Below are 14,848 nucleotides of genomic sequence, written 5' to 3' on the forward strand. Positions count from 1 at the left end.
ACATTCTATTTAGCTCGAAGCTATATGTCAAAAGTCACAGATTTTGATTCTTTCGAATCAACACATATAAAAATATAAAACCAAATTATATATCGCGGTAAAATATGTAACACTGGAATTAAATCAATTACAATCCAACATTTTACAATGTTTTTTCGAAATGTTCGGTCCCTTGGAGAGCTGACAATCTGTTGGTGAGATAAATCAGTGATGAAATATTAATACTTTTTGTGTAATTTTCCACTTAAATATTTTATTATTTTTAGCAAACCAGAGCTTATTAAATTAGGTTCAAGCAGATTAGGATGCGGACGTCTTCAACTTCATAATTCATTTCATAACAGCCGACGTGGTGCAAGGAGGCCAAAACTCGATCCAAATCCTTTAGACAATCTAAGCTACGAGTCCATTCCTTTAAACTCTAGAGGATTATTAAAACCGTTTCTTTTCACTGTAGGGGTAAGTGGTTGCTTGTATTTCTTTTAAACCATTTTTATAATATTTAGTTTTCTTGTTTAAATTAAGTACTAGTTTTACATTATTTCATTAGCTGTTGTTGAATACACACATAAAATACGATTACAAACAACTTTAGGTAAATTACGAGGAATAAATTCTTCTTATAATTTTATTTTAGGTCTCCACAGCAAGTCTTGTTGGATGTGTTATTTGGGAATATGAAAATCTGCGCACCCATGCTGCAACATTGCTCAGAAAACCTGGCACCTGGCTGAATTCTCAACAAAAAAAATATTCAATACATGCAGTAAGTTACATCAATACATATTAACAACCTTATTTGCATTTTAACCTTGACGGTACTTATTATGCAACTGTTCTTTTTTCAGAAATCGGAATCTAATCAATTGACTAAATGGTGGAATTCACTTAGACCAAGTGACAAAGTTTTCTACCCTATTTTTGCAGCTAATCTATTAGTATTTGGTGCTTGGAGAATAAGATCCTTGCATCCTTTCATGATTAAATACTTTTGTTCAAATCCAGGAGGAGGTATGTAGTTGCTCTACTAACTTTCACAATTTTTTGTTACATTGAAATTATTATACAAGTGTTATTATTTTTTTCAGCTGCAAAATGTATTCCAATGGTACTGTCCACATTCAGCCATTACTCACCTTTTCATTTGGCAGCCAATATGTATGTTCTCTATAGCTTCATGCCAGGTACTATTATTACAGATACTAATAGCCTCTTGTTCCACACAAACCCCCAAACACAGTTTTATATAAGTGTTAATACATGGAGTATATATGGAGATAGTAATTGCTGTACTTAGTGATGGATTTTGTTTATAATTTTTTTGGATACTGACAATATTATTTAATTCTTTTCAGCTGCTGTGGCATCTCTTGGCAAAGAACAATTTGTCGCCATGTACTTAAGTGCAGGTGTAATAAGTAGTTTTGCCAGTGTGCTATATAAAGTTTTACTTAATCAACCAGGCCTAAGTCTTGGAGCTGTAAGTTGATTTGTTTAGAACATTTAAACATTTATCATAAACAAGATATCGCCCGCGACTCCATTCACCGTAATAAGTAGCCTATGTGTTCTTCAAGACTGTTCTATATCTATGCAAAATTTCAAGATCTGTGGAGTCGTAACTAAGATACCTTTTAACATACATCCATATATCCATCTTAACATTTGCATTTATAATATTAGTAAGATATGAAAAATGTTTTATTTTCCTTACAGTCTGGTGCAATAATGTCAGTTCTGTCATTTGTTTGTCTGCAATATCCTGACACAAGATTAAGTATAATCTTTCTACCAATGTACACATTTGCTGCGGGCTCGGTAAGTGATTAAATATTTTTTAACCATGTTACATATACATTTGAGCTGTTAAATTACAAATTTTTGGATAAGTATATAGTATGAATAGTGCAAATTGATGGCAGAAAATGTGTAATTTGATGTCTGCAATGTTTTTAATAATTTTCTGTACTATTTTTTTGTTAATACAGGCTATTAAAGCAATCATGGCTGTTGACTTAGCTGGAGTTGTATTGGGTTGGAGGTTCTTTGACCATGCAGCACATCTTGGAGGAGCTTTATTTGGAATGTAAGCTATATTATACACAAATTTAATAGTTTATGACGAACATAAATTTTTTTGGAGTTAGCTTATAACCAATAGACATGAAGGCGAAAAAACGTACTCTTTTGCTTAGAAACTTGAGTTATTATTAATTTGTCCTATATTTTACAGAGCATGGTGCTACTGGGGTGGTCAACATGTTTGGGGAAACCGAGACAAATTCCTTCAGTATTACCATAACTTTAGAAAGGACACAAGATAACAATTTGGGAATACAACAAATAGATGCTATAATATTTTCCTATGAAACAAAAATAGGCAGAGCTGAAAAAAATGTTATTTGTTTATTTATTTTTACTATCTATTTTAGATATCTAAATAATTATCAATAATTAAAAAACTATTTCATTGTATGAAAAATCTTTTATTGAATTACAACATATGTACAAAAATATAAATTATTTTAAATGCAACATTGTTACTGAAAGCTTTACATTACATTATACAAATGAGTAAATAAAACAGAAATGCCATTTATAATTACAAACAATTAAGCTTTTAAGATTTTAGCATGGAAATCAAAATGTTCACCGATGTAGGTAGATATATAATAGTAGGAGTGATCATAGCCTTCACGTAAATTCAGTATGACAGGCACTTCAACAGACCTGCAAGCTTTCACCAAGTTTTCAGGCAGCAATTGTTTTTCAATGTAAAACTTATCTGCTGCACCCTGATAAAAAAAAAAACAATTTATAGCCATAAAAAAACAATTATTCTATAATCTATTATATATCTTTCTCAAAGAGTATGACTGGAAAAACCTTGACAACAAAAAAACAGAAATATAAGATTTTGATGAGTAAAATGTATTCATAATAAATTGATAACAACATGCTAATTGAAATATATTTTTTTTACAAAATGGTAAATTTCAATATCCCGGGTACCTGATCCAAAAACAGAGTTAGTGGTGGTCCCTCATATTTCTTAACCAACTCAGTAGCGTCCCACTCCTTCCACTTGTTCTCATCATCTCCAAGATATCCAGTAAAAGCTTTAACTCCCCAAGGACAGGCAGTGGGGTTGCAGATAGGTGCAAATGCACTAACTGACTTGTACAGCCCAGGGTTTCGTAGTGTGGATACAAGGGCACCGTGACCTCCCATGCTAAAAATCAAGAAAAAAAATTAACAAAAAACCTCTATAAAGTTGCAGCTGTTGATACAAATCAGATAAAGTCAGTTTGTGTCAATATTAGTGTAACCTTGTAATAAAGACAACATTATTTACCTGTGTCCCATAATCCCAATCCTGCCAGGATCAACTACATTATCAAAAGCTTTTAATATCAAATCATACAGCTCTTTGTTCAAATAACTACCCATTCTGTAGTTATTTGACCATGGCTCCTTAGTCGCATCCAGGTAAAATCCAGCAGAAACACCAAAGTCCCATGATTCATCATCACCATGGATTTTAACTCCTCTGGGAGAAGTGTCTGGTCCAACAACAATAATGCCATGCTCAGCTGCATATCTGTTTAACACAAAATTATTACAAATGAGAAGAATAATTTTAGATAAGAATTAACATAAACAATGTTAAGGTCATTATTACAATGATAGTGATTTAGAGCTAATTGAGATTATTTGAATTGTCAAAACAATTTAATAATCTCATACAAAACTTTGCATGTTAATTACCTAATATTCTAAGTTTTAAGGGAATCTGTGAAATAAAAGTAATAATTATGGCAGTTACATGAAAGTGAAGTTTTCTCTAAAATTTTTGTATTATGGTCCTTTAATTTAGGTATTTGTAAATTTAATAATTTACAATGAAATTTAAATTACAATTACCTCTAGAACTTTTTCACAGCAACATAGTTTTATTTGTAGTATACATATAAATATTATAACAACATACCTTTGGAAGCCGGACTTGGTAATAAAATTCTGTTCTGTACAGGTCAAGCCAGACAAGTAAAAGATGACAGGCAATTTCACATCCCCTCCTTCAGCTTGTGGTGGTAAATAAATAGAAAAGTTCATTTTACATTTCAATTCAGCGGATTCATGAGTGTATACTTTTTGCAATCCGCCAAAAATTTTGTTTGATGAAACTAATTCCAACGAATCCATCCTTAATTTCTGAAAATTGTTACCGTAAATATATGTCAATGAAAATAGTAAATACAACTACCTATTTTACTCCATGTTAAATACGCTTAAACTAACATTTCGTATGTCCAAGTCTTGTAGCATAGTTTCTAATTGTCGACTTAACTGCACGAAAGTTGTTAATAAAATGAAACTATAACGTCATATTACAGTGATTGTGCAAAATGTAAATAACCAATTGATAAGCCAATCATCTTACAAATTAGGTTAGTACGCCGGGAATGATTTTTGTACGTAGGTTTTTACTTCGATACAGCTGTATAGGTTAGTAAATCTAACTAATATTATAAATGCCAATATTTGGATGGATGGATGGATGTTTGTTTGAAGGTATCGCGAGATCGGCTGTACGTATCTCGCTGAAATTTGGCAAAGATGTAGAACAAAGTCTGGAAGAACGCATAGGCTACTAATAAGTTTTTTTTAATACCGCGCGGACGGCAGCTAGTGGATTATATAACCTTATCCAAATGATTAATTGTAAAGAGTTTACTACAATAGGATTGTTATAATAAATATTATTCAATCACATTAAAAGTTTATTTACCTTTACTTCACCGCTTGCTATAAATAATTTTAAACCTTAAACCGTTTTACACTTTGAGCCAACTTAACGAGCGTTTTCTATAAATCCTATTGGAACGTGGCGTGGATTACAATTACGTGAAAATTATAAGCCAATCTTGAAGGTCAAGTCCAAATATAATGTTATCACACATTAGTCACGTGACTGTCAAAATTCGACAGAATTATCAATACACTCCACTCAATATCATATCAACAAAGAATATGATATGAAATTGCAAATAAAATGAGATTTGTTGGCTATGTAGGCTATGTATAAATTCGCTTGGTTATAATCAATTTTAAGAATAAATCATTTTTAGAAATCCCGGCACGTTTCGCTTTTGTAAAATTTTACCATATTTTTAACACAGCAACAAGTTGTGTTCACTGATTTGAAAATAAACATTTTCATATTGTCAATTACACTACTGGAAGGAGTTTTGTGGTAAAACCTATACCAATAAAAAATAATCGCTAGGCGAGTTGTTCGGCCGGAGATCGCTGAAAACATGAAAACTGTTTTAATGCGATTTTCTTTCCATATAAATGACAACACTAAACTTTTTCAGGTTCTTTTTTAGGGATAAAATTGATTTAAAAAATTACCATTATTAGTCCATAAATTTTATTCAATATATAATACAATATGATACATAATTATAATTATTTGTGTAGGTACATATGCCAGTCATTAAAAATTAAAGATACTATCCTACCAAGCAGTACTTCTAGAATTTAACATATGGTTTCTTGTACTATTAAAAAAAAATAATACATGTACTGTTTTGTTACTTTAGCTTAAATAAAAAATACTAGTGTTTAATACTTGAGTTCTATTATTTGTAATGAGTAGATCTGAAATCTTTATTATTCAAAGGTATATCAGATCAAATGCAAAATTTCTAATAGGCAAGATATACATATTATTGTGTCAATTCATCTCTATTTGTTTTCCATGCCAAATATGTATTCCAAAACAAGGCTACAGTCTGGACGATCAATACTTGATATTGCAAGGGAATATAATAAAAATTAACAATTTGTATAAATGGCCAAACATAATAGTTAGTTTTTAGTATATCTAAATAATTGGTTTGGATATCTTTTTCTATAAGTTCTAAAGGTTTTCCTTGCATTACTCCCAAAGTTACAAGGATGAAAAGAAGAAAACTTGGAGCAAAAACAGCTTGATCGACAAACACTTTTTTCAGTGCTACAGTTTTACCCTTTGAACCTATATATTTATTTAAAAATCCATACCAAGCTCGTAGTGCTGGACCCTGAAACAAAAATATTAATAATCATAATTGGATTCAAAAGCAATATAAGAAGGTATATGATTTTCACAATCTTGTGTAGTGACTTTAAAATATTGTGTTTGCCCTGTATCTGTACTTACACCAGCAAAAAATCCTATTGAAGAAAATCTTAGGGTTCTGACAAGATCAATATTTTTCATAGATTTCTTTTCTACTAATGTTTGAGATATGTAATCGCCAGCACCCATTAGAGCTCCAGTTTGAATTGCTTGGACTAAATACGGATGTTTGTTGAGAAATTTTTGATACAATTGCAGAATGTGTCGTCCAGTCATGTTTTGTAAATATATTAATCTGTACTGTTTGTAAAAATTAGGTTATTTGAAAAGTGTTCTAATTTAAACAACTTTACTATGGTCATGGAAAACAATACACTTCAGGTAAATTTGATTATGTTAAAAAATATACACGAGAACGTCGATATTGTCAACATTATTATTTTTTATTCAACACGTGTTAAAAATATATTTTCACTTAATATATTAAATAGAAGGAGAGTATTTTTGAGTATAAAATATTTCAGTTGTGTCTAGATCTCATAAACCAGTTATTTTCATCCTCAATGGTATTATTTTCTTTTAAAAAATACAGTTTCGGGTTACGACCTAGTATTTATTCAGGTTTCCGGTTCCTTGGTAGTTCAATAACAATAACATGACATTGACAACTGACGGATTTGATTTGACATAATACAGCAATATTACAGAAAAGAAAATCTTTAATAAAAGTAATTATACAGTCGAAAATGTAATGGGAAAAACCAGTATTACATAGTACACAGCATATTAAGTTATTTGGGCGGTATCCCTTATACCCAATCATTATTTACACGAAGAAATTAACAATAGATTAAATAATTTGTAACAAGAAAAGTTTTACATATATAGCAACATAAGTTTTTCTTTCTAGCAATACTCAAAATTGTGATATCTGTTGTACATTTATCTAGCTAGCTTCTTTGAGCAATGGATAATAATTTTATCGGTATTTGAGTCGTGTTTCATAAAATTAATTTTGAAATTCGTTAACTTTGTGCAAGGATCATCATTAAACACATTCGCAACGATGGACAAAAGAAAATTATCCACTGCTGGAGACAGTCTGTACCAAATATTACAACTTCCCAAAACTGCAACGCCAGACGACGTAAAGAAAAGCTATCGTAAATTAGCTCTAAAGTATCACCCTGATAAAAATCCCAACAATCCTGAAGCAGCTGACAAGTTTAAAGAAGTAAATCGTGCTCACACAATCCTCAGCGACACAACGAAGAGAAATATTTACGACAATTATGGATCACTTGGACTTTACATTGCGGAACAATTCGGGGAAGAAAACGTCAACGCCTATTTTGTTGTGACAAGCACCTGGTGTAAAGCTTTGGTCGTGGTGTGCGGTATTTTGACAGGATGTTACTTCTGTTGCTGCCTATGCTGCTGCTGTAACTGCTGCTGCGGCAAATGCAAACCGCGTCCTCCTGAAGAGTCCGGAGATTACCATACGCTCGAAAGAGACGACTCGGATGGCGTGCAGGCGGTCACCGTCCAGCCGGGAGGCGAAGGACGCCCCGCAGGCGAGCAGGCGCCGCCCATCGCCATGCCGGCGCCTCCACCGAACGTGGCCTCCGCCGCTTCCGAAAACACTGGCCTCAACACAGGTGGGGTGAATTATGGAATTTCACATTAACATTATTGCCTTCAATTTCAATTAAATTTAATCATTACATAATGTTTTAAGATGGATTACAATTTCTCAAGACATGTTTGATATAACATTTATAGCTATGATATTGCTTACAAATTGTAGCCATGTATTCTATTTGTTATATACCTAATTACTTCAAAGTTGGTTCTAAATAAAAACTCATATTGGTAGGCATTAAAATGCTAAAGTTGAACACCAATAAATCCTAGTGACTAACAATTATTATTCATGTTAGCAAATACCTTTATCTAATCTTGAGATTTTTTACCGGAAATTATATTGGATCTTAGTGGAATGTGTTCAAAAAAATGTATGATAGAATGGAATTTGCAGCATTTCTATTATAACTGTAATTTCAGTTCTGTTGGTACTCTAAGAATAATTGAAAGTAAGATAAAGTATCACATTTCTCAATGTACATCACTATTATCACAATTTGATTTAATCAGCTATGTAACAACTTGCATTGTTACTACTTTCAATACATAAAAGTGTTTTTACTTATATCTTCATTAACTATACTATCAATTTTAATTTATTGAAGTATTTTCTTGTTACATAATTTATTTATTGACTTCTGTATGATGTGTGTATTGTATGGACTGGTTTGGTTTCATAACAAATTTGAAATTTATATTCATTCATTTCCCAATATTATTTTCCAAGCCCTGATGTTTATATGCTTCCATGAGACATTAGTGTGTGTCAATCACAAAGGGACCTTTGTTATTCAATGTGTCTTATTTATTGTATTGTTAATCAGTTATAAAATCATTTCACTTGATAAATATAGGTTATTGTTACATTGGCTTTTAGATATGCCTTAAAATTGTTGAAGTTAGAATGTCATGAGTGTGATCCATGTTTACAGTAGTACTGGTTAATATTTGGCTAGTATTGATAGAAATGTATTGTTCAAATACCCATCAAAAACAGTCCATAGTGTGGTATGATTTAAGTGCATGGTCAATAAATGTTCACATACCCTAAGACTCTGACCACATTTAAATAATATTTCACTCATGACTCATGAAGTAATGGAAGATATGGATTTTTGCTCTGTTACCATTCTTATGTAAAGGATTTTAGTATTATAGCAGCACATTTTTTTTTAATTAAGTTGTAGTCACCGTTTAAGGTAACATCAACTTTTAAATGATAAGCAATTAATGAATTTAGTTGTTTAATTATGATTTTTTGAGTATTAGGTGAGGCAAAAGTATTATGTGTACTCTACAAAATGCTGCATTTCAAACATTGTTATTGGATTCTCTCAATTTGCTTTCTTTTCAGATTAAAAAAAAACATTCCAAGTTTGTTGATAAAAGCAATTTATTTACTCATTAAGGTAAATTTCATATAAAATGATGTATGCACTTGCTTATCACTTTATTAATGCAGAAACAATGCATGTGATGAATGAAATCTGCAATGGGCAATGTTTTTTTTTTCAATATTTTCTTTGTAAGAAATTATTAACTTTGAACATCTTTTAATCTGAATTACATAATACCAGTGTAATGGATATTTTACTTATGGAGTTTTATTTTAATAATTGTAAAACAGTCCACATGCAGTCAAATGTATTAATTAGTTTTCACATCACAATTGTTATGTCCAAATTATAAAATTATGAATTTGTCCACATGTGGTACGTTTACAGTATTTTTGGGTGTGTCAATTGAGTCATAGAACATGGATAATTTCAGTATTTTTTAACTATATAAAATGTTTTCTTATATGTCCTGTATTATTTAATATTTGGTGTTATTTAACTACATTCAGCTTGAATTTGTTTGTGTTTGGCTTATGTGTATTATCAATTTTAAATAATTGTTATGGTTAATAATTGTTAACATTGTAAAAATGTGCAAATTGTTAAAACATATAAAATAAGACTTAGAACTACAAAGTCCAGGTCTGTAGATCTATAAGGAATATCTCTCTGTTTGATTGAAAAAAAAAGAATTTTTTGATTTTATGTTAAGTATAAGTAGGTTGTAAAATAATTTGGTACACAATCTGACTCTTATGATTTTGTCTAATTGTAAAATGATCAGCTTTATTCCATAATATAAGCAAGTTATTTTACTAGTTTATGGCAACACTTTTTGCATTATAGCAATTTGATTTTTTTTAGGTTACATTAGTAGATTTTGTTTACTGAAATGGAAATTGAACACATTAAGAAATTTATTAGATTTTTCCACATTGAAATATAATAAGTCAGTCTATAATTTTAATATTATGTTTGAATTTTAAAGTGCAAGGTTAGCTCAAAATTTTTGATTAATATATGTCTTTGGCACCCCACTTTTATACACATTTAATAATTAGATATATAAAAGTAGCACTTGTGTCCATGCCCTGTACATTTTCTGTTGTCATTTTTTTAGTATAAAGGTGATAGAAAACAGACAATAGATGATGACTGAAAATTTACAGTTTGATGTTGTGGACTCGGGCATGGTTATGTCTTGACATGTTCTTTAGTGTTATGATACTAGTCAACGAGTATTTATAATGACAAAGTGTGAAGTAATGGAAATGTTATTATGTAATTACACTTCATAATTTTCAATCAAATAAATATCTACATAAAATATTTTATCTATCATTGACTAATGCCTTAGTTTTAGTTTTTTTCGCGTTCGAATTGAAATATTAGTTTGTGTAATTTATGTAATCTCTTGGTTACAGGAAGCAGTATTCCCAAATACACCTGAAGTGATCACAAGTAGTCTTAATAGTAAGAGAAATGAAGAACTGACTTCTTAAATCCATCACAACACTTTACAAATGTAAGCCTAATATTAGTTTTGTTTTATATGTATTTTTTTTATAGTATGAAATATTTTTGCTATCATTTTTTATTAGTGGTAACACCACAAGGTTATTATTGCTCTGTCTTGCTCTTAAAGTTTGAAAAAATTCTAGTTTTAAAATTTGTATTTTTTTAAAATAATTCCATATAAATGTATTTTTATTTTGTTTTATGCTGTAAGAAATTTAAGTTATTTATAATGCGGAGAATTAGCAATCACAAATATTTAAAAATAACAGTTTTACTAATATTTTTTTTTGTTTTTTCGATTCTTTTTAATAGAGAAAGTTAATCGCATCATGGATATTCTTCTGTACCCCCATATAATATTATATCAAAAAATAAATTTTTAATCTTAATTTTTAATTAAAAAATGTATTTAAAGCTTGTGTAGTAGTCAATGCGCTAGTTATATTACAATTTCCAAATAAACGATATTTATAATCCTCTTAAGCTAAAACATTTAAAAAAAAATAGTATCACGACACTGATGTTTATCATATCATATATGGATAAAAACAATAAATACTTACGGAATTGAGCCTAAAGGTCATCGCTCATTAAACCCACCAAATAATTGTGTCGGATAAAAATCACATTTAATGTACCAATGTATTCTAATATCGCATTCTCGATTGAAATTATTTAGATCTCATAAATGAATTGCTTACTGCATAAATGAAATTCTACTTAGTATAAAGCATTTATAATGAAGCAAGATAAAAGCAGGGAAATGTAATTTGCTTATAAAAAAAATCAATGTACATGAAAATAATTTGTGTACTCGGTGTTTCAAAATATAAGCAATATCTAGATACGCTTTTCTGTAATAAAATGATAATCAAGCCTAATAAGCATACAGATTAAACTGTTACATATGTAAACATAAAGATTTTTTTGTCTATGAATTTGTTTTCTTTTTCTAGTATGTGCCATTTAGGAGAAAATGACCAACGAAATGCTCTGTAGGCGCCATAACGTAACGTTTGTTATATATTTGTCAATAATTTCTATATATTTATTATTATGTAAAAATTCTTACACACTATTAGAGAAGGTAACAGTTGATTACGAACTATATAATGTATAAATATTTAAGCGGCTTAGCTTTCCGATTGTCGAGTTCATATTTATTGACGTCCAAGTATTATTGTTGATTCGATGTTAATAAACTTGTAAAACCAGCATCTGATTATCATTCCAATGTCGCCCAGAAATATTCCGTTACCCAAAAATTTCTACATCATTATAACATTTAAATTGGATCATTATTGTTACATTAGAAATATGTTAATTATAGTATAATTTATTACATTAATTGTGAATCTCGAGGGCGTAAGTATTCTCTATTCGACGCAAAGTTTACAGAATAAATATTTTTTTTTAACTATGCTCTTATAATTCACCGATTCTATTATGAATTTGTTGGATATGTTAGTAATTAGGGTATGGAATTACCAATGAACTCTATCATCAAGTCTTGAGATTGTCATGGTCACGTTAAATTCGGATCTCATAACACTTTAGAAGTTAATAAATTACACAATTCCGAGATTTCCTATGCCTCAATACAATTTTATAAATCAATTTTACTTTCCTAAAGATGTTATTATCATTTACTAGGATGTTGCGTTAACAATTGATATTTATTCACGGGCTCGCCTTCTATCGTAATTCCAAATCGATAACATTACTAATGCTGTACAACGCACGAGTGCGAGCGAATACGATGTATTTTTCGTTCTCTTTCACTACACAGTTTGGCGACAGCGAAGGTCCCATTTGGCATGGTCAATGGGAACGCAATGAAAATCATTAACACGTTATGTTTAAGTAAATATTCGAATAAAATCTTAATCTTTCTTCTAAGATATTCAAGAAATTAAAATTTTTGGTTATTGATCAAAGTATAAAAGAATTAGAATATGAGTATGCTGGTACCAAGAACCAAGTTTGAATCATGGCTAATTATTTTAATTTAATTTGAAAGGTGTTTAGTTGTAAGTCTAAAAGCAGAAATCAATAAAGCACCTTTATATTGAACTATAATTCGTGGTATTTAAATTATAGTTTTGATTTAATTGCTGTGTACTTACCCAAACGTGTTCGAGTAATGTATTGAAAGCGCGCGAAATGCGTTAGACTGGTCTACTCCCAAACATAGGTTTCCATCATATCTAAACATGTATCATTTTAAGAAAATCATAATATTTTATGACATTTGATACTTTGTTTAGCATTCCATCATGTTTTCCTAATTGTTTGAAAAACTTCATTCCTGGTATATAAAAGATGTCGAGAAATCGGTTAAGATGACTGTAGACAACTAATCATTGAGCCATGACATTACTGTACTTGCTGTTTTGTATTATATCAAGGGTTTTTACAGTTTACGGAGATATGAACGGTACAAATGTGTATTGCCCTTATTATAGGATAGGGCCCAAATTAGATGTATTCGATTTGATGGGTAATTGGATGACGGTGTATACGCAGCCGAAAGCAGTCAACTGTTTTATGCTTAATATAAGAGGAATAACTGATGGGGTAAGTTTTTTTTAATTTATTATAATAGTTCGTGACATTAAACGTTTATCTGCATAAGTTCTCTGGAATGTATTCAAGCAACTTACCATAACGGACCATGGAAGTTAAAGTAATGTTCAATACATTGTTCGCCTTTAGAATAGGAAAAGTTGGGGTATGATCTTATGAGCTTTGTGACATCTGTAACCAAACTTCTACCGTCATTAGCTTTTATTAAGAGTGAATTTTAAAGCGACGTTAATAACTGGAGTAATATTCATCCAAATGTATTTGATCATCCAGGATCGAGAGCAATACATTCACAAATATGGAAACTTCAGTGGAGCGGTGGATTGGTACAATTGTTATCTGGAAGTGGATTCACCTCTCGGAAAACATGTGTTTCAAGGCGACGGCAGTGATTCCGGTGTTCTAGAGAATATAATTATCTTTGAATCTGATGACGGTAAGAAAAATTATATTTCATAATGCGTAAATAGAGACGGAAAATTTGAAAAATCGATACGTTGAGATGTGTATTTAGCTATGACTGCAAAATACTGCTGGTCTTTAAGTAAAACAGATGTTATAATCATTGCTTGCGATGAATCTTAGATCTGATGACAGATAGACACTTTTATCGCTTACTTACTTACACTTATTTCTCTTTCGAGTAGTATTTTACATTTGAAACTTCCAAACTAGCAGTATACTTGTGGAGATAATTCCGTTACTTTTTCCAATAATACATCTACATATATCTGAATGTGAATATTTTAAAAACTAGTTCTACAAGGACAGAGTATCAACAACGTGACAGGTTTTAAATGTTTTTTATATAAATTGAACGACCTTGTAATCGAGCGGTTAGCGCCCCTGTTACAAAACGAATTCTGGGAGAAATCCTCACAGCAGCTATTACAACGGAGTAAGATCGTTGTAACCATAAAGTAACTAATAGTAAAGTTAACAGTAACCTTTGTGCACAATTGAAGACGAAAGTAACATTTCAACAGGCCACCGTTGCCTTGCGAGTTCCTAGAGTTTGTGGCTTGAAATGAAGATAAGTGAGATGTCATTCGATTAGTATTTTTCGGAGACCATAGACAAGCTAATTTAAATATAATAAATTATAATAAATGTATTTAGGTAAGTACACGCTGCACGAGCAGAGCGCAGACCAGTGGGTGCTGCACGGTCCGCGGGGCGCTGAGTTGGCCGTGATGCGCGATTGCGCAGGCGCAGCGACGGCAGTGTTTGCTCGAGTGCCGCACTGGCCTACGCCGCACCAGCTATACGCAATCCTTCACCGCAGCGGCGTCAACGCGGTAACGCTCGGCCGCATCCTCTGTGAGCCCCACACCGCGCACAAACCCAAACGGGCTGTCGATTTCTTCATTAATAAAGCTTTAAGATAGATCTAAGTGTTATCAATACATGTTTTTATTGTTATTTTGTTTCTTTTTTCGATGGCTCATAATACAAGCGTATAAAGATATGTTCTATAGGACTATGACGTTAACTATGAGGTTTTTGGTTCAATTTTTAAGCACTTAACCCATTAACTATCGTAAAAGCAATTATGATTAGGTAATCTTTTGAACTCAAACTAAACTTCAATCTGAAACCTTTACTTTTTGGGTAAAATTAGCTAAAATCAAAA

The 14,848-nt window shown here is 31.0% G+C and overlaps 5 protein-coding genes across 6 annotated transcripts; 3 read left to right on the top strand and 2 right to left on the bottom strand.

The window, feature by feature from the left end:
- Positions 1-72: 72 nt before the first annotated feature.
- rho-7 (rhomboid family intramembrane serine protease rho-7) lies at positions 73-2,450 on the top strand. Its single transcript, NM_001312844.1, is given in 9 exon segments — positions 73-194; positions 267-459; positions 638-766; positions 849-1,011; positions 1,089-1,184; positions 1,356-1,480; positions 1,717-1,818; positions 1,989-2,086; positions 2,234-2,450. Coding segments are annotated over 9 exon segments (1,044 nt in total). The 5' UTR covers positions 73-147; the 3' UTR covers positions 2,325-2,450.
- A 23-nt stretch (positions 2,451-2,473) lies between these two features.
- On the bottom strand, positions 2,474-4,908 carry LOC106117261 (S-formylglutathione hydrolase). 2 transcript variants are annotated; one of them, NM_001312352.1, is given in 5 exon segments: positions 2,474-2,795; positions 3,013-3,232; positions 3,356-3,601; positions 3,992-4,215; positions 4,793-4,908. In NM_001312352.1, coding segments are annotated over 4 exon segments (864 nt in total). In that variant the 5' UTR covers positions 4,207-4,215; positions 4,793-4,908; the 3' UTR covers positions 2,474-2,612.
- A 670-nt stretch (positions 4,909-5,578) lies between these two features.
- LOC106117264 (Mitochondrial inner membrane protein MPV17) lies at positions 5,579-6,786 on the bottom strand. Its single transcript, XM_013311482.1, has 2 exons — positions 6,212-6,786; positions 5,579-6,092 (listed from the first exon to the last, which is right to left on the bottom strand). Exons 1-2 carry the CDS (start codon positions 6,404-6,406, stop codon positions 5,736-5,738), a joined length of 552 nt encoding a protein of 183 aa, XP_013166936.1. The 5' UTR covers positions 6,407-6,786; the 3' UTR covers positions 5,579-5,735.
- Positions 6,787-7,036: 250 nt separating this feature from the next.
- On the top strand, positions 7,037-10,795 carry Csp (Cysteine string protein). The gene is made up of 2 exons (XM_013311481.1): positions 7,037-7,788; positions 10,536-10,795. Exons 1-2 carry the CDS (start codon positions 7,197-7,199, stop codon positions 10,559-10,561), a joined length of 618 nt encoding a protein of 205 aa, XP_013166935.1. The 5' UTR covers positions 7,037-7,196; the 3' UTR covers positions 10,562-10,795.
- Positions 10,796-12,637: 1,842 nt separating this feature from the next.
- LOC106117081 (uncharacterized) lies at positions 12,638-14,612 on the top strand. The gene is made up of 3 exons (XM_013311153.1): positions 12,638-13,206; positions 13,489-13,651; positions 14,335-14,612. Exons 1-3 carry the CDS (start codon positions 13,000-13,002, stop codon positions 14,601-14,603), a joined length of 639 nt encoding a protein of 212 aa, XP_013166607.1. The 5' UTR covers positions 12,638-12,999; the 3' UTR covers positions 14,604-14,612.
- The last annotated feature ends 236 nt before the right edge of the window (positions 14,613-14,848 follow it).

This window comes from Papilio xuthus, unplaced genomic scaffold (assembly GCF_000836235.2).
Source record: "Papilio xuthus unplaced genomic scaffold, Pxut_1.1 DF827680.1, whole genome shotgun sequence".
In the NCBI taxonomy this organism is placed as follows: Eukaryota; Metazoa; Arthropoda; class Insecta; order Lepidoptera; family Papilionidae; genus Papilio; species Papilio xuthus.

Bases quoted from the DNA above. Each gene is read 5' to 3' on its own strand.
- LOC106117261 (XM_013311479.1), bottom strand. From the start codon at position 4,329: ATGCTACAAGACTTGGACATACGAAAT. The intron at 3,602-3,991 runs GTATGTTGTTAT...TGTGTTAAACAG, and splicing joins ACCAAGTCCGGCTTCCAAAG to ATATGCAGCTGAGCATGGCA. The intron at 2,796-3,012 runs GTACCCGGGATA...TTTTTTTATCAG, and splicing joins TAACTCTGTTTTTGGATCAG to GGTGCAGCAGATAAGTTTTA.
- LOC106117264 (XM_013311482.1), bottom strand. From the start codon at position 6,406: ATGACTGGACGACACATTCTGCAATTGTATCAAAAATTTCTCAACAAA. The intron at 6,093-6,211 runs GTAAGTACAGAT...TTTTTGTTTCAG, and splicing joins CAATAGGATTTTTTGCTGGT to GGTCCAGCACTACGAGCTTG.
- Csp (XM_013311481.1), top strand. From the start codon at position 7,197: ATGGACAAAAGAAAATTATCCACTGCTGGAGACAGTCTGTACCAAATA. The intron at 7,789-10,535 runs GTGGGGTGAATT...TCTTGGTTACAG, and splicing joins AAACACTGGCCTCAACACAG to GAAGCAGTATTCCCAAATAC.
- LOC106117081 (XM_013311153.1), top strand. From the start codon at position 13,000: ATGACATTACTGTACTTGCTGTTTTGTATTATATCAAGGGTTTTTACA. The intron at 13,207-13,488 runs GTAAGTTTTTTT...TTGATCATCCAG, and splicing joins TAAGAGGAATAACTGATGGG to GATCGAGAGCAATACATTCA. The intron at 13,652-14,334 runs GTAAGAAAAATT...AAATGTATTTAG, and splicing joins TATCTTTGAATCTGATGACG to GTAAGTACACGCTGCACGAG.